At 39.3% G+C, this 25,984-nt stretch overlaps 2 protein-coding genes across 3 annotated transcripts in view; one reads left to right on the top strand and one right to left on the bottom strand.

Annotated features, from left to right (window-relative positions):
• Window positions 1–578: 578 nt before the first annotated feature.
• LOC123963557 (glucose-dependent insulinotropic receptor) lies at window positions 579–4,484 on the bottom strand. Its single transcript, XM_046040481.1, has 2 exons — window positions 3,574–4,484; window positions 579–1,924 (listed from the first exon to the last, which is right to left on the bottom strand). The coding sequence occupies exons 1-2, from the start codon at window positions 4,130–4,132 to the stop codon at window positions 1,233–1,235; spliced, it is 1,251 nt and encodes a 416-aa protein (XP_045896437.1). The 5' UTR covers window positions 4,133–4,484; the 3' UTR covers window positions 579–1,232.
• A 9,883-nt stretch (window positions 4,485–14,367) lies between these two features.
• slc25a14 (solute carrier family 25 member 14) overlaps window positions 14,368–25,984 on the top strand; it is a 23,087-nt gene continuing 11,470 nt past the window's right edge. The window contains exons 1-5 of one of the 2 annotated variants that reach the window (XM_046039830.1): window positions 14,368–14,576; window positions 15,204–15,311; window positions 16,052–16,190; window positions 17,720–17,814; window positions 24,350–24,435. In XM_046039830.1, the coding sequence (XP_045895786.1) occupies window positions 15,248–15,311; window positions 16,052–16,190; window positions 17,720–17,814; window positions 24,350–24,435 (384 nt within the window). In that variant the 5' untranslated portion in view covers window positions 14,368–14,576; window positions 15,204–15,247. Of the gene's footprint in view, window positions 14,577–15,039; window positions 15,312–16,051; window positions 16,191–17,719; window positions 17,815–24,349; window positions 24,436–25,984 lie in introns of those variants that run through there. The other variant, XM_046039829.1, reaches the window with a different exon arrangement.

The following is a 25,984-nucleotide window of genomic DNA, read 5'->3' as shown; positions in this document are numbered from 1 at the left end:
GGATGTATTTGGTCACAGTGATGATGCTAACATGCTAATGTTTAGCAGGTATGCTAACATTTGCTACCATACACTGAAAAGAAAGTAGCCACCACAGAGCTGATGGGATCAGTTTTGCGTTAGACAAATTAAAATTTTAATCTGATGGTGGCACTATATGGTTACTAAGATGATTACAATTCATCTTGACATTTTAGTCAAAACCATATTCTACTTTCTGTTATATTTTATATTTGATTCTGAATTATTTCATAGATTCTCTTTTTATAACAGGAAAAGTCAGGGGATCACCAAAGTCCGTCGAATTCCTCCTCTGGGGATCATGAATGTCTGCACAAAATGTCAAGACAATCTATGTGATAGTTGTTGAGCTATTTCAGTCTGGACTAAAGTGGTGGAGCGACGAACTGACCATAATGCTACAAGTGATTTATCTTGAATGGCACATGATTTTTGTTATGCATTCACTGCCAATGTATTTCACAGATACATTAGTACTAAACACATGATGATGGATAGTTCGAAAACCAAGAGTACATTACATTGCATTACATAGATCAAAAGAAAGGGAGAGAATGTTTTGACTTTAAAAGTTTATTAGTTGTCAGGTCTAGATTGGGCCCAGGCTGAAAGGAACTGGATGGTTTATAATCAGTGTATCAAGATTGAATACGGAAAGTAATACTTGATATTCTTATTTTTGGCTCACAAACCCCTGGAGTATTAAGGCTGTGTTTCCCCAAAACATCTTAATAATTGGTCCCTGGGTAAGTGCTGAAGAAGAACAATATCAACTCTCAACTCCAGTATTTAAAAAAGATTCCAAAAATAACTGTGGTTGTGAATAAATGAGGTCAAATTCATGAATCAATTTAAAGTCAAAGTAAAGTTAAAGCTAGTACCCATGTAAGTCAGAGTCCTGTTCAGGTCTTATTCAGAATTAGAGCTTAACCTATTAATTTCATATTCAGAAGAAAGATATTCACCTTTTGAGGGGACACGTGGCACAATGTCAAGGCCACTAAAGTAGTCCTCATATTTTACTAACTGGTAGGTTAAATTTGGACAGGGACATGTTTCAGCATTTCAGAAAGATAGGGTGATAGTGGAGCTCACTTTTCTCCGGTCTTAAAACAAGTTGTTTATGTTGTATGTCCCTTTCTGTATCTAGAATATCACAGTGATAACACACTCTAGTCATGCTTTTGTTTCCACCGCTTCTCTGGTTTCTTTCACAAGCTGGTCGTGGCAGATAGAGGCACAGTGTGAGCCTTGTCGTTAGGGATAATTGAGCGCAACAGTGAAGGGTTGAGGGTATCTCCACCTGAAACATCAGCTTGAGTAAGCACAGGTGGCTGTGAGTCACATCTTTCTGTGACGCCTGGTGATCCAGCAGCCCACGACCTTCCTGTAAAGCAGGAAAACATGGCTGCTAACTGCAGCCGCACCTCCCTTTGCCAGAACGCGTACACCAGGGGGTTGATGAGTGAATTGGATAGTCCCAACAGCCACAGATAATTCTCCAACACGTCTGTGAGTTCGCAGCTTTTACACAGAAGGTGCACTATGCACGCCACAAAGAAGGGGCACCAAAGGACCAAGAAGCAGCCCACAAGCACCGCCACCGTCCTCAGGGCCTTGACATGGCTCCAGTAACCGCTCCTCAGCTGCTGATGCTGGTGGTGATGCTCGTAATATTCATGGCCATGGTGGTCAGTACTCCTGGAACAAGCTTGCCTCACTTGGCAGATCTGCTTCTGGTGGATGCAGGCTATCTTCAGGATGTCCAGGTAGATGTAAACAAAAACAGAGAGTATCGGGAAGAAGCACACGCTGAATAACACAATCATGCCCACTTGGTGAATGACGGAGAAAAAGGCACAGAAGCCGTTGTAGCCGTCCGCCTGCAACTGCCGCACCATGACTGAGAAGAAGAGGACATTGGTTATTGGTTATATATGACACTAGTTCTTCTTACACTCATGTACTATCAAGAAAACAGTCATCAAAGTCAATCAGTAAACTACAAAAACAAAAATGTCACACATTTCCTCTTTTCAGTACTATCAAAACACACTCTAAAAAAGTTGTCCGCAACTAAGGCTACGTTCATACTGCAGGCCGAAGTGACCCAAATCCCATATGTGACTCAGATCTGATCTTTTTATAACAGTGTGGACAGGCCAAGTCACATGGAATCTGATCTTTTCCAGTTTGGATTTGGGCCACTTTCATATGTTGTCCAAATCCGATACAGATCTGATCTTTTTAAACGCGACCTGAGTCTGGACACTCGGGTCAGAATTGATGCGACTTTGAAGTCACTCCAGAGCAGCTGTTCTGCTGTGGACGGAGCCGCGGTGAAGGAAAAAGCTCCACAAAAGCCACTCTCAACATGTAGCTCTCTTTCTTCTCTACCTTGCCATCATCTGCTCAATTCCCTTTCTTACACCTGAAATTCACTGAGTACGTACGAGAGAGAAACCAGAAACCGTAATGAGAAGAACAGAGAGTTATCAACACTTAATAATAATCATAATTCGGGAGAAATGTGACCCGTGAGAGGACAATGAAAAATGGGAGTCTCCCGTGAAAATTGGGAGTGTTAGCAAGTGGGAGCTAACCCTAGCTAAAATCTGTGGCTCTGTTTACCTCTGTACAACAGCGTGCTGCGTGTGATGTCGTGTTTTTCTTCTGCGCATGCGGGTCACTTTCAGGCCGCTGACAGTTCACACTGAAGTCTGACATGGGCCACATTTAAGCAATAATGTGAACTGTCAAACAAAAAAATCTGGGAATAGAGCATTAAGGCGTGCAGTCTGAACGTAGCCTTAATGTTTCAGGAAAACAGCAGCAGCAGTCATTCATGTTTGAGCTTTAGCACCACCACCAATAGTGCCTTAAGGTGTAGTTCCCTTATGACAACTAAGCTGTCCCCAAGAAAACTGTGACCATACTGAAGGAAATATGGGAAAAGCCCCAGCTTCTTCCTAAAAATATACAACATAAATATAGTTATTTGTTTCCATACAAAGTTTGCTCTGTAAATTCAGTATGGGTTAACAAACAAACAAAGTACATGTTAAGTAGACAGTGTTAGAAGTGTTGGTGGGTGATTTTTCAAACAGGCTAGCAGTTTACACTTACATCCATTTTTTTATGCTAAGCTAGGCTGAACATTTCCCAACTCTGTACTGCACAGACGTGAGACTGATCTTTTCATCTTAATCTTGGGAAGAAATGAAAGCCTATTTATTCTGGATATTTTTGATTCCTTTAAAGATGCACTGTGGATTATTGTGAATCCTGCATATTCCTGGTACATTCCTTTGCAGCAGGAGTGGCTTAATTCTGCCTGGCAACCATTGAGATGGCGTTTAAAATTATTGCTGCCGTAATATCCTGTCTGACAAACCTTTTCTCATGGATGTCTTACTAAGACCTGAGATTCTCATCAATACCTTTTGCAATATGACATACAAAAACGACATATCTTCAGTTTGAACACCAGCTTCTTTTACCCTAACACAACATAGTAATATAATTAATCAGTTGTACATCTTTAAGTGTCACCTGGCAAAAATCCCAACGTGAGGGAACTGATCCACAGAGCCAGCAGGGACCCAACTGCTGTCCCCTTCCCCGACAGCTGGGAGTACCGCAGGGGCATCTTGATGGCTGCGTAGCGGTCTAGTGAGATCAGGAACATGGACATGATGGATGCTGTGCAGGGCGATGTCACGAAGGCCATGCGCATCAAACACCGGGCCTTGCCCTGAGCAGCAGGCGTGGCATTTGCAGGAGGTTCAGCAGTGACATGGCTTTGCTGGTTCTGAGTGATGTTGTTGCTGTTGAAGTCCTCTGTGGCCAGGCCAGTGATGGCCACACCCACCAGGACATCGGCCAGTGCCAAGTTGAGGACAAAGCACCAGCTCTGGCTGCTCTTCTTGTGGAGTAGCTTAAGTAGAGCGGCTGCCACCAGTAGGTTGGTGGAGATAATGAGACAAGAGGCGACGCTCAGGATCAGACCCATCACTCTAGGCCTCACGTCGCCTTGGGTTGCCGGCTCGTTGGAGTCCATGTTGTCAGGAATCATGTTAACAGTGCTCGCATGTCCACTAAAAAATGACATGTTGATAACATAAAACCCAGAAGATTTTAAGGTGCAATTCAAGCGTGGTTAGGTGGGGCTGACATTGCTCCGATCAGAATCCACCTTTTGTCCCAAACATCACAATTAGAAAAAAACTTATTTGCACAGAGGCTCAAAAACAAAATAGGATACAACTTTAAGAAAGGTTAAGACTGTGAACATGCTCCAACATATGACAACACTTATTTGGCGAGAGTTACGCTGGTTTGATCACCACAAGATGAAAAATCTTATCAGCCAATATCGTCCTTTTAGGTTAAAGCTTCAAAGTATCCACAGTGACTCAAAAAAAAGAGAAAATGATTCTGTTGCTAAAATGTCCATTTTGATCTCACCATTCTCATCAGTGTCGTTAAAGGTCCTTTGAACAAATGCAGAAGGACAGAAACACTCACAGCATTATCAGCAGGTCTTCCTTGTCCCCTCCCCTCTCTCACACACACAGAACTTATAGACGCACACACAACAGCACAAACACATACATACCCTTCTGCTGCTCATCCGTTGCTGTTGTTGCCTCTCTGGGATTGACCCTTGTCCCAGCCGCCTGCCTGCTGAGTTTCTGCCAAGCAGGGAGATCTGTATTTTTGTGAATGAATGCACTGTATGTTTGTAATTATTTATCAGTATTTTTATAAACTAAAGTTTGGTCAGGGTTAATTTAGTATGGAGTACCAAACCTTACATAATCAAGGGAATAAATAAATTAATGTAAGTAAGTAAATTAAATCTGTGTAGAATGAATGAAAACAGATGTTTTTCACAGAGGACATGTCACATTAGAAAAAGCACGGGTGTAAACAATACATTTATTGATGAATTTGATGAATGAATTTCATTTGGCTGTTTCAGTTTCAGGGTCCTGACTTTAATGTTATTAGTGCTTTTCCTAGTATGGCAATAAATGTCTGCTGTGAAAAAGGTCTATGGGTGGTTAATACATGCTGGTTCAGAGTCACTTAGGCAAGTTTTAAACATTGTGACCGTAGACTTTACATAAATAAAGACGACGCATCTACACTTCTTCTCACTGTACAAAAATGAAGCCAACATTTCCTGGATACCCTCTTACGCTGGTGATGTCATTTAGAGCAAGAGTCAGCTCCAATCATTTTGAGAATCCAGTGTTGCAGGAGTTAACCTGGTGGCCCTCTGATGGACTCCTGCATATACTGTGTTGAGCATTAGTATCTTAAGTAAGGAGTTCACTAAATTCAGAAATATAAAACAGGAGCAGCTACAACCGTGTTTGTGTGCTGTACAGAGCTGAATGGGCTTAGTTAAACTCTAACCTTGCTGGCTGCTGTCCTACTCTGGCCCCCGAGTCCCCAGGAGAGACATATGGCATGATGAGACCATTTTCCACTAAGATTCACACACAAATAGATCCGGCTAATGGTGCTTTCTCACTGCACATACTCAAAACATCACCTGGCATCAAACCAGCTTCTCAAACTGATGAGTAGCAGCTATGGTCTGTGAGAAAAATACTAAAAGAGAAATTACAGTTGACTAGAGACATCCCGTACCTAATGGGCCTGGTTAATAATTTGCCTTAATATCATTTATGCCAATTACCATAATTCAAGACAATTTATTTTATTACAGTTTTTCTCGATTGCTTAACCACATTTCTTGAAATGATGCCTCTTTTTCTCGAAACTCTTCTCCAAACATCCTATTTTCAGGTCAAAATGAAGCTTTCCACTCAAAACCATTCAGTCTAGCTGAAAAAACAAACTTTGCCCTCAGAAACACACACACTACAACACAGTCTTAAACACTGGTGAGATAAATTCAAAACAATACTATAAAAACTGGTTATAAATAATGTTGGTTGTGGTTCTCCCCTTCAAAAACCTTTTCACACACAAAAGAAATAACAAATTTATACATTTGCACATACAATATATACATTTTTTAGTCCTTAGTCTACTATACAGTACAACACACCAAACAACAAATTATTCTGCCCCAGCATCCTGTCTTTGTTCTGGGACAGGACAGAGATTCATGTTCTCCACCTCCTCCTCCTCTCCCTACTCCTGCTCCCCCTCCACATACTCCTCATCTTCCTCCTATCCCATCTCCTCCTCCAACTCCTCTTCCTTCACCTGCTCTTACTCCTCCTCCTCATCTTCTTCCTCCTCTCTGGTGTCGTCAACCTCTTCCTTCACATCTTTCTGGATCCATTGTTCCAAAACTGAATGAACCGACTCTGGCCCTTTTTATTTATCTATTAAAGCTTCTGATTGGTGTGTTATCAGTTATGACTGTTTGTGTTTCCACCTGGGTAGTTGTGTGCTATTTGAGCTCAACCTGTGCTGACTTGAGTGAACGCTATTGAATGTTAGTGCTTTCTCAATGACCACATGGTGTAGGCAATGAGAAATGAAATGAAGAAATGTTTAAGCAAGTTAGAAAAACTGTAAAACTGGATATTGGGGCTGGACACAATTAAAAAAGTTGAGTAGAAGTCAAGAAGAAATTATGATGATACATACTGTCCTCAAAATGAATCATATTTTAAGAAAAGGAAACTTTCTGTGAGGTATTTGACTTCTATTAAAACATAGAGAAAATGTCTCACTGCACTGTTTGAAAACCACCAGGGACTGATGCAACTCTAGTCTCAGAAAGATTTGCTGATTGATTCATTGATGAGCATTAAAATTAGATTTAGTCATGCCAGCGATGTGGCTCTATGGCAATGACAGTCACTTGATTCCACCACTTTGCCCCAGACTGAAATATCATTATAACTATTGAATGGATCGTCATGACATTAGGTACAGATGGTCCCTAAAAGATAATTTGCAATGATTAATGATTAATAATTTTATTATCATATTATAAGTGGGAAACTTGACTTGCAGTCAGAGCACAAGATAAAACATACAAAAATGTGAGAAACAACACAGGTACAAAAAAACAACACAACAAAAATGTGACCAGTACATACGGTACACTAAAAACACCCTAAAAACAGTACACAGTCTCTAAAATGCTAGCTTACTTGAGACGATTAAGAGGGCTGCACAGGGAACAAAATAGTTTTTTCTCCTATTGCACTTGAATCGTGGTATTCTAACATATGACCTGTGGGGAGAGTAACAAACTCAGAATAAAGAAGGTGATTTTGCGATCTAATATAATCCTGGCCTTGCGGACAACCTGCTGGTCAAAGATAGCAGTCAGGGGAGTCTGTGAGACACATTTAACTTACCAGCTACCTTCACAATATTTTGTTTGTTCCACCTGATGTTCAGGTTACCATGCCGTGAAAACTTAGAAAACAAATGAATAGATTCAATAAAAGACTGATTGTGTTGTTAACATTAGATGGCATGGCCCTGCGATGGACTGGCGACCTGTCCAGGGTGTGCCCCGCCTTTCGCCCGACGTCAGCTGGGATTGGCTCCAGCCCCCGCGACCCTGTGCGCAGGATAAGCGGTTGATGATGGATGGACATTATATGACATTATTTGGTCAACCTTTAACTTTCCCTCTTGCGGGTCAAAGTTTTTACTTATTCAGTTTAAATCTTGACATCACTTTGGTGAACCCCTGACTTTTCATGTACCATCATCAGGTAAATATGAGACTGCAGATGCAGTCTTCTACAATACTGCATCTGTTCTTTTATATTACTTTGAGCTGATATGTCAACCGAAATTTCCCCTACGCAGGGATTTGTAAAGTTGTATCTTATATCTTATATGTTATGTTATATCTTAAAAAGATGTATATTGTCCAACACTTTGATTTATGATCAAATACCTACAAAACGAATTTCCCATTAGCCTAAACTGTAGCTTTTACTAGCGCCAATTAGCAAATGTTGACATGCTAACACACTAAATATGGTGAACCTGGTAAACATAACAAGCCACTGTGTGACACACAACCAGACCGTGGTAGAAAATATGCCACAGAGAAAAACAGAACTGATAGGCTAAAATATGAATGTGCTAGCTCACCCTGACTGTTAGTTGTTTTCACACTTCCCATTCAGACAAACAAACAAATCCTCAAACCTCAACACTACAATCCCAGCAAGCCCAGAGCAACAGAGCACAGTTTCACCAGGCTCAATATGAGTCCAACCTGAGAGGAAAGATTCTCTTTTTAATACCTCTCGCCCCCCCTCCCGACAAGCCAAAAGAGCTCCAACAGACAGACAATGTAGGAATGTTATTCAACCCTGCTAGACCTTTCAGGACCTTTCAAAACAAAGTGTGGGTCAGCAGTAATTGTGCCCAGTGCCCAGCAGCACCCAGGAAGCAGGGATCCTGTTTACACCTCTGCCAGCGGCATCCGCCAACAACTGCGAGGGATTCTTGTAACTCCACCTCCACTTTAAAGGAGCTGCTGAGGACTTCTTAAGCAGAGCGACAAGTTTTCCAGTTTTGGAAGATCAGTCTGTCAGAAAAGAGTTCTTCTGGACACGAGTGTTAAGGTATTGATGATGGTGTTATGGGAGTGATGTTTGTTTTCAGGGTGATGTGCAGGAGCAGGGACCCAGCATCTGTTTTCCGTGGAGTACAGCAAGCTTGGAGTCGTATTAGAGGTCTTGGGGTTGTGCCTGATTACTGACAATAACATTATTGTAACATCATTGACTATTTCACCTCATGATGTTACAGATCTCATATTTCATTCTTCAAGCTCTGTTTTAATTTTTATTCTGGTCACACAGAGGACAACCGTGAAAAGATTTACTGTGTTTTTAGAACAGTACTATGTGTTATCCATGATCTGTAACTTTAAAGAAGTATACTGTAAGACTGGTATTGTGCAACACATTCTTATTTAGCATGAGTGGGGGGAGTAAATATAACAATATTTCAGATTATTTTCTCCCCTCTGAGAAGGCACAATAGTTTTATAGACCCGTTCATGCAAATGGATAAGCTTCAGTGGCACATATGTACTACACACAGTGGGCTTGGAATGAGTTATGGGACAAACGTCATTTGGAAACACCACGCATTCACTCAGGTCCTATGCCACGGTGCTTTCTGCTGTATGTGAATGATGTAATTTTCCACACTGCCATTTTGATCAGGTCTCTCTTGTAAAAAAAAAAAATGATAATGCATCTTAAAAGACTACCTGGTTGATGAAGATTAAATAAAATAGCTTCCTAGTCATCTAAAATTATAAATCAACATCAGCCTTATTGTTACCAATATACTGCTGAACAAAACTGCACTTTGTTGTTGTGTTCACTTTAATAATAAGTGTATGATCAATGTATTGGCACTTAAGACATTTTTTTATTCTTGGCATTTGGGCCAAGATCTTGGAGTAAAATGCGAGACCTAAATATAGAGTTCAAGAAAGGGTGTTATTGCGTGGTCTCTGTTGCAGACAATTTGAAAGTGATGGTATATGTGTTTCTATCAGACTGAAGATGTCTTTAAAGAAACGGCTACTCTCCATGTTGTTGTGCTGTGTTTACTGCGTGGCCTCGCTCTTCTGCCTCCACCCAAACCGCAACAACTGCTTCTCTGTCGGAGCTCGGTGAGTACGCACTTATCATTTATATAGAGAATATTATCATATTGTGTACATATTTTTTGTTTTGTCCAGGCGACTGTGCATATGCAGTTAGTTTGAAAAAAAAAGTCATGTTCCTTGAAAAGCAAAAATGCGATCAATTAATTAAAGATGTTGGTCAGTTATGTTAAGAGCTAAGTTAAAAGTGTCTTTGATGTACAGGGTGTTACAAATAAAGCACATAGGCTACATGTTGGATATTTCCAAATGTTCTTTTGGATTTACTTTGTTGACTGGAAATTGAAGTCGTCAATAGAGAATGTTAATAAACGCCATTTATTACAACAGAGAGGAGAGAAATTACAGGAAATGTGGGAGAGGAAGATGCAACACACCCCTAAGCTACACAGGTGCCCCCTCCTCATGAGGTTTTGATTTTATCTTGATGTCACCTCTTTAGCCTGAGCTAGAAGCAACCAGTCAGTCGCCGGTGTTCCTAATCCAAAAATCTTTGCAGAAACACAAACAAAACTTTACTCTACTGTGAATCTGATTAAAGGGTTGTCATATGCTCAGAATACAGTCTAATAATGTGAACCTGTGAACTTTTCTTTGAGGAAGAAAGAAAAGGCAAAGGCAATTAAATAAATCACTGTGTTCTGTGCTCTTCTTCTGTGGTGCGGACAAGCCAGCTAATAATCCCTGTATTGTGAATATTGACTCACTCATATGTTGTTGTTTTTTTGGCCCAGCTGCTCTCTGCGAACTTTTTGCAAGGCAAGGCAAGGTTTTCAACTACAAAGCAATTCAAAGCACTTTATGTACAACATAAAAGCAAAATAGTGCAAAATAAATTGAGACACAATGAAAATACAGTAATATAGAAAATAAAATAACAAGATAAAACAGGATAGTAAAAGTTACAGTAAGCAGTGTAAGATATGAAAGAAAAGCCTTAAATTTGATCAAAGGTGTCAAAAAACAAAAGTATCTAGCAACTGATTTAAAAGAACTGACAATTGTAGCATATATGTTTTTTGTTTTAGATATATGGTTGATAACAACTTGAACGATGTTTCTCCATGTTTAATTTTGACATTCGGGGCAGTAAACAGACCTGACCCAGACAACCTGAGGGTCTGGATTGGTTCATAAAGCAGCAGAAAATCAGAAATGTATATGGGTCCTGAATCAGTTGCAGCTGTCTAATTGACTTTTTAGAGCTACTTGTACACTGTTACCGTTAAATGCATTAAATGGATAAACATAAGAGGTCCCAGAATGGAGCCTTGAGGAACTCCACAGGTTATTTTTGTCAGCTGTGATATTCTTTATTTTCCATCTCTGCTGCTTATTAACCACCCTGTTTTCTCCATTTCGCTATCTATACAGCAGTCTGTTCATTCCTAACTCTTCTTAATTGTTTTCCTTTCCCTTAGGAATCTGGTGTCAGTTGCCCAGCAGCTTTACCAGCGTGTAATTCGACTGCTGCGCACCACTCTCTGATCCACAGCACTTCCTGTGTTTGAACCAAGAACTCCAGACCAGTCCTGCCACTATGGCCACTGTTGCTGTTGTCAAGCATGGACTCCAGTAGTGCATCGGCAATTAAAAAGAAGAAAAAAAGAGTAAGAGGAATGGTGTCACTCCCCTCTTGGACTGAGAAGTTTCCACATTGGCCTGTTGTGTTTGCTACTGCAATTCTCTAACTATATTTTAGATTAGAAGGCAAGCAGTATCTGAAAATGTTTATTTTTTCACATTGTGGGTATCTGCTGTGTGAGATGCGAGCGAGGCGTCTTTTAACTGCATTTTGTGGGTTTACTGCGAGTTTGGCCGTTCTGCTGTTTAATGTAACAACAGAATAATGAAGCTTAAAGAAATGGATTTGAATCTTATTTTCTTCATAAACAAGCACCACAGAGCTGTCCCTGAGCAAGGCAGAGGGTTTTCATGAGGGCTGCATTATAGTGGGCAGTAGAGAGACGTTCAGAGTGAAGTTTGAAACAAACATGTTAGAGATCTTGACAGTTTCAAAACCTACCTAAACTCAACCTAAGACCTAACAGTGGGCCCTCCCATGCCCAGTCAGTCTGAATATTAATTATACCTGGCTTGGTTCCTAGGAACCAAGAGGACCTGTAAAGCCCTCGACTCCACTTAAGTACACATGTGCCACGTCAGCACTACTTATATTTTGCAAATTTGTGGTACAGTTGTACATAACTTAACATGTGTCTTACTTCCCTGTGGAGAAAAAAAAAAGAGTTCAATGTTATTATTACAGCAAGAAACAAATTCCATGACAGGAAAAGCGGAACCATAAGAATAAGACAAGTATAATACCTTTCACTATTATTGGATTAGTGATGCTACAGCTCACCGTTGAATTGTAATTAGAATTTCAGGTGACATTTCTGAAGGCAACACTGCATCACAGTGCAGCAGGGCATCCTCAGTTGTGTTCATATGTGGGCTGTGTTTTGGGCACAAAAGCTGCAGCAGAAAAAGATGAAAATTAACTTTTGACAGTGCAGCAGAAATGCGTACATCAGAGAGGTAGTAATGCAAAGGGACTGGTGTGGAGACCTCGATCAGGTTAGCTTATAAATTATGTGCTTCATATGGAGTGCTGTGTAGCTACCTGTGTAATAAGTCCTCACATAGTAAAGGACAACTTAGGTCAATGCATGTGAGCAGATCAGGGAAGTTTAGGGAAATTAAACTACTTTAAGAGTTGGTTGGCCAGAAAAAGGCTTACTTACTTATAGTGGAAGAGTGCATACTGTTGTTTTGGTTTTATTTATGCAGGTCTTGAGGTGTCTTGAGATTTGTGCCTCGGCGCCAATACAATGGAGGCGAATGAAATTTAGTTTGTGTTGCTCACATCCATGAGTCTCTCCAAACACGTATCCCTGTTACTCTGGATAGGTAAGCCTAGTTTTTTAGTAATTTGAACAAAACAATGTTGACGTTTTATCTTGTTTTGGTAAAGACAGTTTCACATCTTTTGAGTTGGAGTCAGAAAAGATAGGCGGTGCAGGAAAAATCAACACATTTTAAAGGGTTAAAAAGCTGTTGGTCTGGATTATAATCTTTGAGTCCTTAGTTATGTGATTAAGCTATAATATTATCTGCTGCCTATGAAAGTATGTACTTTTAAAGATTGGTATCAGTGTGGCTGCCAGATGCCAAGTCTGTGGTGACAGCTTTTTCACAATTAAGCCACTCCAACCAGGAGGTTATGGTTAAAAAACAACAACAACAAGGTGTTCTTAGTCAAGATGTTTGCTTGAATAAATGAAATTTAGAAAACTCCTGTGGCTGTTGAACGGTGGTGAAGAGGCACTCAGTTATGGCAGTTGTCTATTGAGGTGATATGATTGATGACTTTAACTATTTCTCACTGCAGGCAGTCCCTAAACAGTGTGTAAGGACATACAAGCAGGCGTGTCTGGATACTTTCAGTTCCTTCACATCATTAATTTACATTTAATGTGGGCAGACCCACTCCAATATTTACTCCAATAAAACAAAATCAATTTTCTTAAATAGCCTGTGTCATTTTTCATGTATACACAAATCTATCTATCTATCCATCCATCTATTAGTCCCTCCAGGCCTTTATACTGATTGTTGCGGTCTAAAATGTGGCAGTTTTTCTAAAAAATTGCGACGAAAGTTGCAATGTTTTGTGGAATAGCGATGAAATTGCGGGAATAAGTGAGTCATTAAACAGTCACTAACCCTGCATATTCAAACCAGCTTACGTTGATTCTTTCAGCATTTGCAGCTGAACGAGATGCAGCAGCCTGTGTCACAGTGATTTGTCTCATCTGACGTCATCCGTGCCTTTCTGCCACTCTCCGAGTTTGTTTTGTGGCGGCAAATTGTTTGTCAATAAACAATTTCCTATTATATTCGACCACAATACTGCACGTTTGGCAAAACACTTTACCCCTGCTTTGGTAAAGAAGATCCAGATACTGTTTTTCACCGTTTATTGTTGTCTGCATCACACATGTCTGCTGCTTCTTATAAACAAAAAAGTGACAAGCTGACGTATGACAAACGGCAATGATAGGTCAAAATTGTGGAAACGTTGCGGTGATTGGTCAAAATTTGTTGAGTTTGTGTTAATAGTTGCGATCGCATCATTGCAAAATCCTGGAGGGACTGGAGATCTATCTATCTGAGAGTAATAAAACCAGGTATTGGGGTCACATTAATTTGGGGTTCCTGCTCATATGGGTAATAAGAGTTTGGACAAACTAGCCAAACAAGCTGTTAAAAAAAGCAGATGTCTGCATTAAACTCTCAAAAGAAGACGATAAAGGACACTGTGCTGTATGGGAGAAATCAATAAAGAGTGGAAGCAGCACTGAGATCCGGAGATAGGGGGGAAAACATTTGCATTCAACTCAAAATAGATTTTGAGAAAAAACAACAAGATTGAGAATAAGACAAAGAGATTGAAACAATTCACATTGCAGGGAAGCATTCAACCGCCACTGTGAACAGTTGTTAGGTACCAGAATGTGCTTGTGAGTTGCAGGAAGTACATTATTATATATTAGAGAAAAGACATGGTGGAAGTAAAGTAACTTAGTTGGGCAGGAGCAGGTTTAAAGGAGAACATACTGGAGTGTGGTGGAACAATGGGACAAACCGGACACTGTAGGAGTTATCTAGCTCCAGAAGATGGCAGTAATGCAACACTAAGTATGAAAAGAAGAAGAAGAAGAAGAAGAAGAAGAAGCTCATTTCTGGTGTAGCTGTTTGACATTAGCTGAAATGGGAAGCTAACAGCCGGGGGAGAAGTTTTCTGCTTGCACTTTATTAAAAGTCAGGAGACGTTGATGCGCTAAGAAATGGGAAACAAAGTCTAAGAACAAGTCTCAGATTTTTATCGACAACACAGGTACGTGACATTTCGGTTGAATGTAACAGTAACTACTTGCTAACTGTTAAACCTCGCTAGCAAGCGGGCTAGTAATTTCTACAAGTGTTATAAGCTGACTAGCCGTTAGCTTAGCTGGCAGGAGCCATCTGTTACAAGGCAACCCGTCAGAAACAGTTGGGGCGGCCATCTATGTAATTAAGACTAAAAACAAAAAAAAGGCCGATTTTTAGTTATTAAAACTGTACATCTTAACTACAAGGAGGATTTATATTTTGTTAATTAAGCAGTGCTTCCGTTAACGATAATAAAATAACTTCGTTTTATTCTCGTGACACGGTTGTTGTCAACGAACTGACTGTACCTCATAGTTTGCCCTTCCCGGCACAGCGGCCAATCAAAGCCCTTAACATTTTGATTGACTGATCTCGCAGCCAATAGCAACCCTTCAACAAATATGATGGCTCTGTCCGCGGTGTTCGGCGGAGCGGCGTCTCTTTCCGGCGCAGTATGCTGGGATGCTGATGCTGAGGAGCCTCCTTAAACTGTAGCATCGTTAGAGCTCAATGTTTATCGATATGTTGTATTGCCTGAGGTTGCCGCACTGTGTTGACCTTTGTGTGTGCGGCCTGCTGTTGTTTCTTTTAGCGGGGCTGCAGCAGGTGGAAGCAGCAGCCGCCGCCGCCGCGGAGATGGTCAGCCTGAACTGGAAGCCGTTCATCTACGGAGGGATGGCCTCGATTGTCGCAGAATTCGGTAGGCTACGTGATGCACCACAACACGCAGACACTTAACCGTCGTGCACATTGTTGGGTTTATGCGACCGAGTACCATGATAGTACATAATCAATGCAAAAAAAGTGTTTTGAGGCGAAGTAAAATTCTGCATCTGCTGAGTTGATGGTAGACGAGCTTTAGAAACGAAACGCGAACGATGCATGTAGCTGAATAAATTTAAAAGCTCTTTGGTGCACATTACATGCATTGTCCTGCAACCTACATTATTCTCAAAGTTAGAATGAAGTTGTTTGCACACTTGCACATTGATCAAAAACATTTTTGGGGGTCTTCTGCTGCAGCTGCGTGATTTAAAAAATAATAATAAAAAAAAAATATATATATATAATTGTTTTTTTTTTTTTATATATATATACATATATATATAAAACCCATAGTTACACTCTTCCCTAATTAAGGACAAAATGTAAAAGTTTTACTAGTTATTTTTGTATATATTGATGCTACTTTCTACTATGCTGTTGATTTTTTTCTTGTGGTGTTCAAAAAAAAAAAAGGAAATATGCCATTTCCGATACCTGGATAGAAGTTGTAAGTTGGGAAACTTTAGATTTACTGGGGCTACTTGGCAGTATGAAGTTTATATGAATACTCCAGGAGAGTTTCTGTCTACAAGCCCCAGTATACATGCAAAATGTCCTCTATAACTCCACTACCTTTTTTTCAGTTAATCATTCTCCTTTTTGTTTAACCCTCAGGGACATTTCCCATTGACCTGACAAAGACCCGGCTACAGGTTCAGGGTCAGTCTCAGTACACCGAAGTGCGCTACAGAGGCATGTTCCACGCGCTCTTTAGGATCGGCAAGGAGGAGGGCGTCCGGGCGCTCTACTCTGGGTATGGAACGTGCTTTTTTTAAGCTCTGCACAAATAACATAACATCATATGTATACACAAGGTTTGTTCACTGATTTGTGTTCTAGTTCGGAGCACAGTAGACCGATACGGTTGAGTGCCATATTACAAAATTTCAGAGTATTATACAATAACTTTTATCTCAGTGGGGAGATGATATTGACCCTGTTGCCTTGAATGATGCTCAACTTTAATGTTGTACAATTAAAGTTCCAGCATGCTTCTTTGATCATTCACAATACTTACAGGAGGAAACCACTCAATCATAATCACAAAAATAAGTGTAACTGAATGGTATTTGTGTTGATTCATCATTGTTCTCTATCAATTTAACACTAAATGAAGATGAATTGCTTGTTTTGTTTTTTTGTTATGTCTACATAAATTAGATTGTCACTGACATGGTGTTATAAATGACCCTGACAACAGAGAAGTAGGCTTACATCCTTTAAGGTTTTTCAGTTGGTGTGCATGTTTGATGGGAATTAAGTTCACAGGCTGTGATATAGCTTAATTGTGTAATGAGGTTAAGTCGTTCAGTTAGCACAGCATGAATCAATCCTGCGCGATCTGCTCTGTAACACTTTATCAGAGGCCTTTCTACCTCCTCTCCCCAGGTCACCTGTGGAGGTTTTATTTTTATCTAACCTTTATTTAGAGTTAGTTAAAAACAAATTCTCATTCACAACTCTAGCCTGGCAAGTGGAAGACATCCTCTTGAGGGGAGGTATGAAAAATAAGGTAAACGGGGACAATCAGATTAATGAGACATGAAAAGAAAAAACACCACCCGACTGAACCTGCAGGGCAACACAACGATACAGGAAGCACAACAAAACATATATTTTGCAACAGAAAACAAGGCTTTAGTAAGGGATAATATGCGTTAGATTAAGATTCCATCACAACTTAAATTCTTGAAAAACATCTAAAGAATTTCCTCTGAATTTCAGCAATAATTTCCAAGAAGTGTGAATACAGTCCCAGAAGTCTTGATGTTCCCAGGATGAAAAGCTTTCAGCTAAGCTGAATGTGCTGTTAAAGAAAATCTAGTTACTTCTTCTTACTGCACACTTGTGATATGCTCCATGCTGCTGATAGAAACATGTGCTCAAAATAATATGCAGTAAAAGGCTTTTCTCACAGAGCTGAAGCACGTTGTGGGTGTTATGTGATGTTGCTGAATTCAACAACAGATTTCAAAGAAGCCCCGTGGGACAGGAAATGTGTTCCACTTTGAATCTGGTTAAGAAGGAGCTTCTTTTTGACTTTTAAAGCCGTGGGCATGACTCAAGTGTGTGTTTCTACAGTTGTTAAGATTCATCTCTGCTTTTGAGTAACGGGAAATAAGCCCGGATTTCACACTCCTCCATAAGACTGACATTTTGTCACAAAAACATAATAAGTTGAAGGAAGTAATAGATAAGCATTCACTCATCTTCTGCACCTGCCTTCAGTTTACCCCGCACTGTAAAGGTTAAAAAAAACTTATTTTACCTCTCTCCTCTTAGGATTTCTCCCGCTCTGTTGAGACAAGCTTCTTATGGGACAATCAAGATAGGAACCTACAACTCTCTGAAGAGGCTGTTTGTGACTCATCCAGAAGGTGAGTCTTAACTATTTCTACCTCTAACATCTTGTCTTCTACCTTTCTGCTAACCTCTTTTGATAAACTCTTTCATCATAAAGCTCTAAAAGGAAAGCCTTTCTGAGGGGAAGGAAACTAAACCTTTTAATTCACAGGCTTTAGTTAGTTAGCTTCACAGATGTCGCCTGGAACCGTGAGAGCATTTTTGAGTTCAGGATATTAATCTGGAAAAACAGCTGGCCAAACAAAGAACAGTTGAGGTGGATTGAATAAAACTGGCAGCGAGCAACACTGTCTATAAAATTTAGATTCACTTTTGCATTACGTCTCTGTCTTGTTACAGTCTGATGCAATCTTTTGGAAACTACGATTGGTCTATAAGCGTTGAGGACTGTTGAAGTAGACAAAACATCTATGAACTGCTGAGTATATCATCCAGCAGCGACAGCCAAGGGTTGGGCATTAGTGGCACCAAAGTCATTTTCTAACATTTACATGTTGGCCAGTTATCTGATGTGATTTTCCAGAGTAGGGCTGGGCGATATGGCTCATATTTTTAGACTGTGCCACGATATATTATACATATCTTGATATTAGGGCTGAAACGATTTATCGAGTAATTCGATTACTACAATTCATCGACACAAATTCTTTGCATTGATGCTTCGTTTAATCCATAAAACTGTGTAGCGCACTGTTGCGTACGGACAATTATTACTGTCCCACATTGAGCTTACGCTGTGATTAAGTGAACACAACGTGATTTGATGGCGCTTTTTGCAAAGTGGAGGAAGAGAGAGAAAATAGCGAGGGGCGAAGAAGAGACCGGCCAGAAAAAAAACTCAAAGTGTCCAAAGTATTGGATTATTTCAAGCTAAAAGAAACTGTAGCACTGTAAAAACTAAACTTACGTAGCCTACTGCAACAGCACGACGGAAATGCTTCAGCATCTGATCAGAAAGCACCCGGTCTAGCATCAAGTCCACGGAGAGGACCCATTTACAGGAACTTTGACATTTAACTTAAATCACGATTGATTATTGAGTTGAAGGCTAGCAAAAGTAAGCCCCACTTCTCAGCTGTAAATGTATACATGTGCGTTTGTTGTTGTTCTTCGCCTGGTTGGGCTGTGAGTCACAGTCATGAGTCACACTGCTGATCTTGATACCGGCGGCGCCAAGCAAAAGTACTTCTAATTATATGACAACGATGAATCGATGAAATAATCTGTAGAATACTTAATTCAATACCAGTATCTGTGTGACCCACAATCCTCTCCGAGTTGGTCGGCCAAGTTAACAGCACCACCTCAATTTCTGTCTGGTCTCGCTGTAACGTTATTCTTTATGGTTGCAGACGTCAGCTCTGGGTGAAAACGGCTAACATGGTTTGTGTCCACACCTCTAAAAAATATGGTAAAATTGTTTTCACTCCCTTCAGTAGCCAGAAGTGCAGTGAAGCTTCTTTTGTTGCGCCCTTGACGCCTCTATGGTGCCCTGAAAGTTGCAGAAACAGTCCTCACAGGTTTTTCTGCATTTACTTGACAAACGTGACAAGCTGCTAAAAAGGTAGTGATGAATGAAATCCAAATGGGCTCTGTAATAAAGTGTATTTAATAAACGCATCAGAGCATGGGTTCGACATTTAGATATTTGTATAAATTTGAGAATGTCGATTACAATTTGACCTACAAACTTTATTTTGTGTGTTTCTATCTTAAGAAGTTTAAGACATTTAATCTTATTTTGACAATATTTGACATATCAAAGCTCATTTTAGTCTTGAGGACAACTCAACTGAATTTCAAAGGGATACACTTACTAGTATTACATTTTAGGGCTAAAAATTAATGAAAGGAACATTTAAAGTCGACTTTATTGTATGTATGTATTGTAAAATGTTTAAACATGGTTATTTAATCACTTTGACTTAGTTTATCTTCTGTTAGAATAATCTTTTGTTAGGTGAGTCAAAACATTTATTTCTAAACTGCTTTATATTGCCTTCTTCTAAGTCTCAAATAAATTTTCCTTCTGTTTGGACTTGCGGGCCTTCCCTCCTCTTTTGTTTATGCTGGGACACTTTGCATGCATCTTGGGTGTTTCGTTGGCATCTGTTTTACATTACAAACTCGGATGGAAGGGAGTTAATGATCCATCCATCCATCGTCAACTGCTTATCCTGCGTACAGGGTCGCGGGAGAGTTAATGATATTCTTTTCATTTGTTGTAAGTGACTTCAAGTATGAGGTGGTCAATTCAGAAACTTAGAACAAAGATTTGCACTTGGGAATCAATAAAGTGTAATCACATTAGATTATTTCACTTTAGTTTGTCTTTGAACCATCAGAATTGTTATGTTTTTTAAATAATGTGTCATCAGTGCACAACCCCGGGCGATATTGGTGCAGTGACACTAGTCTTTCACAACATCTGTTAAACCGAATAGGTTTTGTTTGCACAGCAACAATACTGTATGGATGTAGCCCTCCCCCAGCAAAATAAAGGGCTGGATGTGTCGTGACAACCTGTGTTGACCCTCCTGCAAACAGTGTGTGTTAACCTGCCGGCACTAATTTGCAAGCTAAATATGAGGGGATGATGGAAGGGAAGAAGACAGAAAGAGAGAGGAGAGGGGAGGGAGAGCGAGTCGGTCCACATATACACTATAGCTCCTATCTGACATAGATCTTAGATTTTGGATTAGATCTTAGAATTAAACAAATCCTCAATACAAAGAGCTGACATGATTGCTATTAGGGAGGCGCCTCAAATCAGTCAAGACTTGTCAGCTTGAGAGGTGGAAGGAAACCAACTTGATTTATTCGGAGAGCTTTTTTTTGGTCATATATCATTTCAAAAGGAATACATTTGGATTTTTGTAACTTTGCTCAGACAAAACAAAAAAGATGCAGCCCTGAACAGAAAATTATCTACAGATTATACGATAATGAAAATAGTTTGTTCCAGACCTGAATTAGAGCGGTTAGTTGTAGACCATTACCATGTGATGATTTGCGTCCATGAAGAAGAATGTTTGAAGAGTTGTTAACTGCTGTTCAGTAAGTTCATGCACCATAGGGCCAAAACAACGGTCGCAGGGAAACCTACACCCTATTTGGGGGGGAAAAGAAACTAAAATAAATCCTAGATCCATAAAAGTGGATCAGTTTTTGTTGTTGGGAGCGCTGAGGTTCATTTCAGCCTCCGTGTAGAAAAACACAGAGAGCCGCTTCAGTTACCAGACGAATGGGTTTGCGCTACATTTATCAGCGATTTGCAGGCGCCAGCATGTTTCTGAGACTCACAGGAAGTTTGCGACCACAGGCTCTGTCTCCTCTCTCCGTCTGCTTTTTTATTTGCCATTCGTCTTTTCCCATTGACTGGTTCCTTCTTTATCTGGCTAATCCTTTCACTAACTCTATTCCAAGTCCCCGTACATCTTTTCTTTGTTCTCTTTCTTCCACTTTGTTTTTCTCTCCCTCTGCTTCTCCTAAATATTTAATGGCCAATTAGTGTTGTAAGATAATATTAATAATAAATCTAGGTATGAGAACAGAACGGAGTGATTGAAGCTAATGAAGTTTGGGTTTTGTAGTTCTGTCATTTGTGAGGAAAAGGTAAACATTTTGGAAAAATAAGTTTATTTGCTTGACATGAGAAGATTAATACAAATCTCATGTCTGTGCATTAACTGTCACAACGTGCTGAGGCTATCTTAGCATAAAGACTGGAGCCAGGGATGAATTTTTGTTTCTAAGGCTTCACCTTCATATTTCGCAATGTACAAAGTGCTCTTTTTTTTTTTTTTTGTTTTTTTTGTTTGTTTGTTTGTTGTTTTGCCTTTCCAATCTGAATGCCTTCTGCCACAATGGTGCCACTGTGTTTTGAATGCTTGTTTTGATACAGGCTTGGGTTTGCCATGTGGTTGTGGGGAGATCGAACGCCCCATTCCCCTTTCCAAAAAATGAACGGTGCGAGGACCGCCACACTAACTGTTGGTTAGATTGATCAAAGATCACTGTAACTATTGTTCTAAACTCAACCCATTGTTATTTTGTCTCCCCTTCCTCCTTCTTCTCACTCCAATGTAGACTAATCAGATAAACCGCTTGCTAACACTGACAAACTCTTCTGAGGCTTATTTCTAACAAGGTTGCTGTTTATTTAAAGCCAACCTAGATAGTGTGGAGTTTCTCCAACCATGGGCACTTGGTTATGTTTTAAAATAGAGGAGCAACCTTACAACGATAATTGGCGGTGGGTCTGGGGGTCCTCCCCCAGAAACAAAATGTAATATTAAACAAATATAGGCCTTTTGCACCGCTTTGACGGTCCATCACGTGTAGCTTTGTGGTAAAAAGCTTACGTTGATGTACCCATGTGGTGTTTTCTAAGTAGATTATAGCAAATATTAACACTATGCAGATAACATGAATTAGATGAATGAATGATGAATGAATGATTTCTAATTATGGCTGGGTGATATTGCCAAAAATGTTATCACGATAAAAACATTTAATATCATTTGATATTGATAATTATCGCGATAAATGTCAAATCATTATTTCTTTCAAGTTTAGAGGCTGATTTTTGCCCCTGAATCAAAATTGAAGGGCCAGATGGGTTAATTGTATGGTTAAGAAAATAAACATCTCAATAGAAAAATTAAGTGCTAATTCGTTCGTGATTCTAATGAATTAAATCAAATATTTATTGTTGATATATTGAACATTTGTTATATTGGTATTGAGGAAAATTACATTGTGATAATTATCATTATTGTTTTATTGCCCAGACTTTCTTTCTAATATTTTTTTCCAAAACTCTGTCTGTGACTTAAACACTAATAACTCTAAGTAGTACAATAATCATTTCTGACTTTCTCGTAGTAACTTATGTTCAGAGTTCATAGAATGTGCAGCTTTGCTAGAAACAAAACAGGATGTAAAAAGAAATTGTTGTGAAACTGCACTCTTAAAGTGTAATTTTCAACACACGCATAATTTGTGTCTTGTTTGGATCATAGCAAACCGTTTTCTTTGTTTGTTCTAAATAATAAGATCCAAAAAGAGACGTACCTGCCACGACGCAACATTTGATAAGTGAACCAAAAAGCAGTGGACGAAGTATTCAGATCCTTTAAGTAACAGCACTAATGCCACACTGTAAAAGTACTCTGTTACCATCAAAAGTTCTGCTATGAAAATGTTACTTAAGTAAAAGTAAATATACTAAGTAAAAAGTACTGAATGCAGAAAAATGTCCTGTGTGACTGTTATACTATTATATATATATTATATCATTAGATTATTAATCATCATGCATGTAAAGCAGGATTTTACTGCTGTAGTTGGTTGAGGTTGAATTCATTTTGAACTATTGTATCAAACTGCAACTAATAATTATTTTCATTATAAATTAATCAGCTGATTAATTTCTCCATTATTTGATATGAAATATGAAATATTACCTGTAGTCCACAGTGACACCTTCATAGTGCTTGTTTGTCCAACCAACAGACCAAACCTCAGTAACATTCAAATGATCAACGTAATTAATTTGTGAAGCTGAAACCATGAAATGTTTTTGCATGGAAAAATTACTTACAAAATAAAAAATAGTTTGCAATTGATTTTCTGTCAACAGACTAATCATTTCAGCTTTACTGGTAAAAACCATTGGGTAGTTTCATTTATAAAAAAACATCATCTCTATAAACTCTTAACATGTTTTGAGTGTAAAAAGCTTAATTTGTAAAGTAACTACTAAAACTGTTAGATAACTGTAGTGAAGTAAAAAAGTACAATATCTCCCTTTAGAGCTGTGGTGTAGTAGAAGTAGAAAGTGGCATGAAAAGAAAATACTTAAGTAAAGTGCAGATACCTCAAATCTGTACTTAAGTACAGTACTTGAGTAAATGTACTTATTTACTGCCAAAAAGACAAATTTAAAATCAGATGATTAAAACATATAAGATGATTTTTAAAGGGCTGTTTATTAAATGTGTTGGATATGTTAAAGTCTGAACTTGCTCATTTTCTCATTACCTATTCATTTTATTAATTTATTTGACAGACAATGCATTGAATAACAGGAAACGAGCTTTGAAAGTAACTGAGCTGGAGTTATCCTATAAGGCTAATTTATATCTGACAATTATGATACTAAAGCAGCTCTTTAGTGTACGAAAAGTCCAGGTCTATGAAATTTAAAATGGGGGGGGGGGATATTCAAATGAAGTCAGCCAGTAGTTCCTTTTTCTTTGTAAAAAGATTTCACCACATAATAAAGCAGCCAATAAAATAGTTTTACCAGGACTGTTGTCTCGTGTGTTGTGTTGAATAATCACACAAATATTTTTTCCCAAACAAGATCAACTAGTGTCTTGAAAATTACACAATATCTAAGTGAACAGCATGCATGCTATCGATGGAAATAACATATAATCACCGTAGACATCTATACGTAGAATATTACAGCCAAATCATTGTGTTTGGTTGCTTTTGGCTGGGTGTGTTAATTGATATAATTTCTTGTCTTATTCCCGACAGACGAGACCATGGTCATCAACGTCTTCTGTGGTGTCGTGTCTGGAGTCCTCTCCTCCTCTCTGGCCAACCCCACTGATGTCCTCAAGGTGATTTTTAATGCTGGTTACAACTTAGTTAATTAGTTTTGGCATCTATTGTGATAATTAAAAAATCTTGCCAAACATTTGCTGGTTTCATGCTCCTTTAAAAGTAAATGTTTTTCTTTGTTAAACACACACTTTTTTCCAGACAAAACATGACATTTGAAGACGTCATCTTGGGTAATTACACAGGGTATTTTTCACTATTTTCTTAGATTTTGTGGAAAAAACGATTAATCAAATTGATTGGAAAATAATTGGAAGGTTTATCGATACTGAAAATAATAATTGTTTTTTTGCCAAGAATAATAATTAAACTTGGGGCTCGGCGAGTAATCAAATTTTATTTTCAATTACAATTTGGGTTTCCAACGGTCATGAAATCAAGGTAATGGAGATAAAATGATTAGTGTGCTGCATGCCTTTTTGCAATGATGCTCTCGTGTAGGCTTGTGTTATAAATAAAGCTCACCCCTTTCTTTTACAGCAGTCTCTAAAAGTCCAAATTCACTCTCAGCCAGGCTGCAGCATGTTTAGTTCGGCTCGAACCAAGATGGCCGCGGTTATAACTGGCACAGCTTGCTAGTCACCATCATTGGCTTTTCCCATTAAAACCCGATGTAACATTTTTGTTCTTCTACCTTTAAGACCAAATGTGACATATGCACGTTTTAGTATATATAATCGTTTTCAAGACAGATGACTGATAAAATGCATCGCGATCAACTGAAATACCAGTGGGGTAGCTGAAATGCCTTATGGGATTTATAAATTAAAAATTTTCTTTGTTTGATTTTATAAAAAAAAAAAAAAGGAACATGTGAATGAACACAATGCGAAGACAATCATTTACAATAAAAGCCTAACGTGTAAACCCTCAGGATTTACGTTTTCAAACAATGCCTTAGGTTTTACAATGCTTTTGTGAAGGTGCCATAGGTCTTCACGGGCAGGGCTTAAAGTTCTCCGGCGCGAGCCGTTTTTTTTATTCTACAATATATACCCTAAATATGTCTGTGGAAAATATTCTCGTATATTTTTTAACTGTGTGACGTGCCAGTCTTCCTCTGCCCAATTGGTGGCTTGGTGTCGGTGTATACCGAAAGAAAGTGGTCTGGCACTTCCTGGCTACGTGGACACTCATTGGCTATTGTAGGCCGTGGACTGGGCATGGAAGTTTCTATTGGGTCAATTAAGGTGTCACTCAAAAAGTGAACGTGTAAACACGTTTTTTGTTTACATGTTAGCTGTAGTTACGCTAATATAAAGCGACGCAATAGCAGTCTGTGTGTATTTATTAAAATAATAATGCATCTATCCATCCATCCATCTTCATCCGCTTATTCGGGGTCGGGTCGCGGGGTCAGCAGCTCCAGCAGGGGACACCAAACTTCTTTCCCGATCCACATTAACCAGCTCTGACTGGGGGATCCCGAAGCGTTCCCTGACTGCTCAGCTAATATTACCAGAATGCAGGAAATGAACTGTTTAATGCTCTAAATCTCCTGGGGGAGGACCCCCCCCCCCCCCCCCCCCCCCCCCCCCCCCCCCCCCC

Source organism: Micropterus dolomieu, linkage group LG23, assembly GCF_021292245.1.
Source record: "Micropterus dolomieu isolate WLL.071019.BEF.003 ecotype Adirondacks linkage group LG23, ASM2129224v1, whole genome shotgun sequence".
Classification (NCBI taxonomy): domain Eukaryota; kingdom Metazoa; phylum Chordata; class Actinopteri; order Centrarchiformes; family Centrarchidae; genus Micropterus; species Micropterus dolomieu.
The sequence above is the reverse complement of the archived record's forward strand: the minus strand, read 5'-3'. Positions and strand labels throughout refer to the sequence as shown.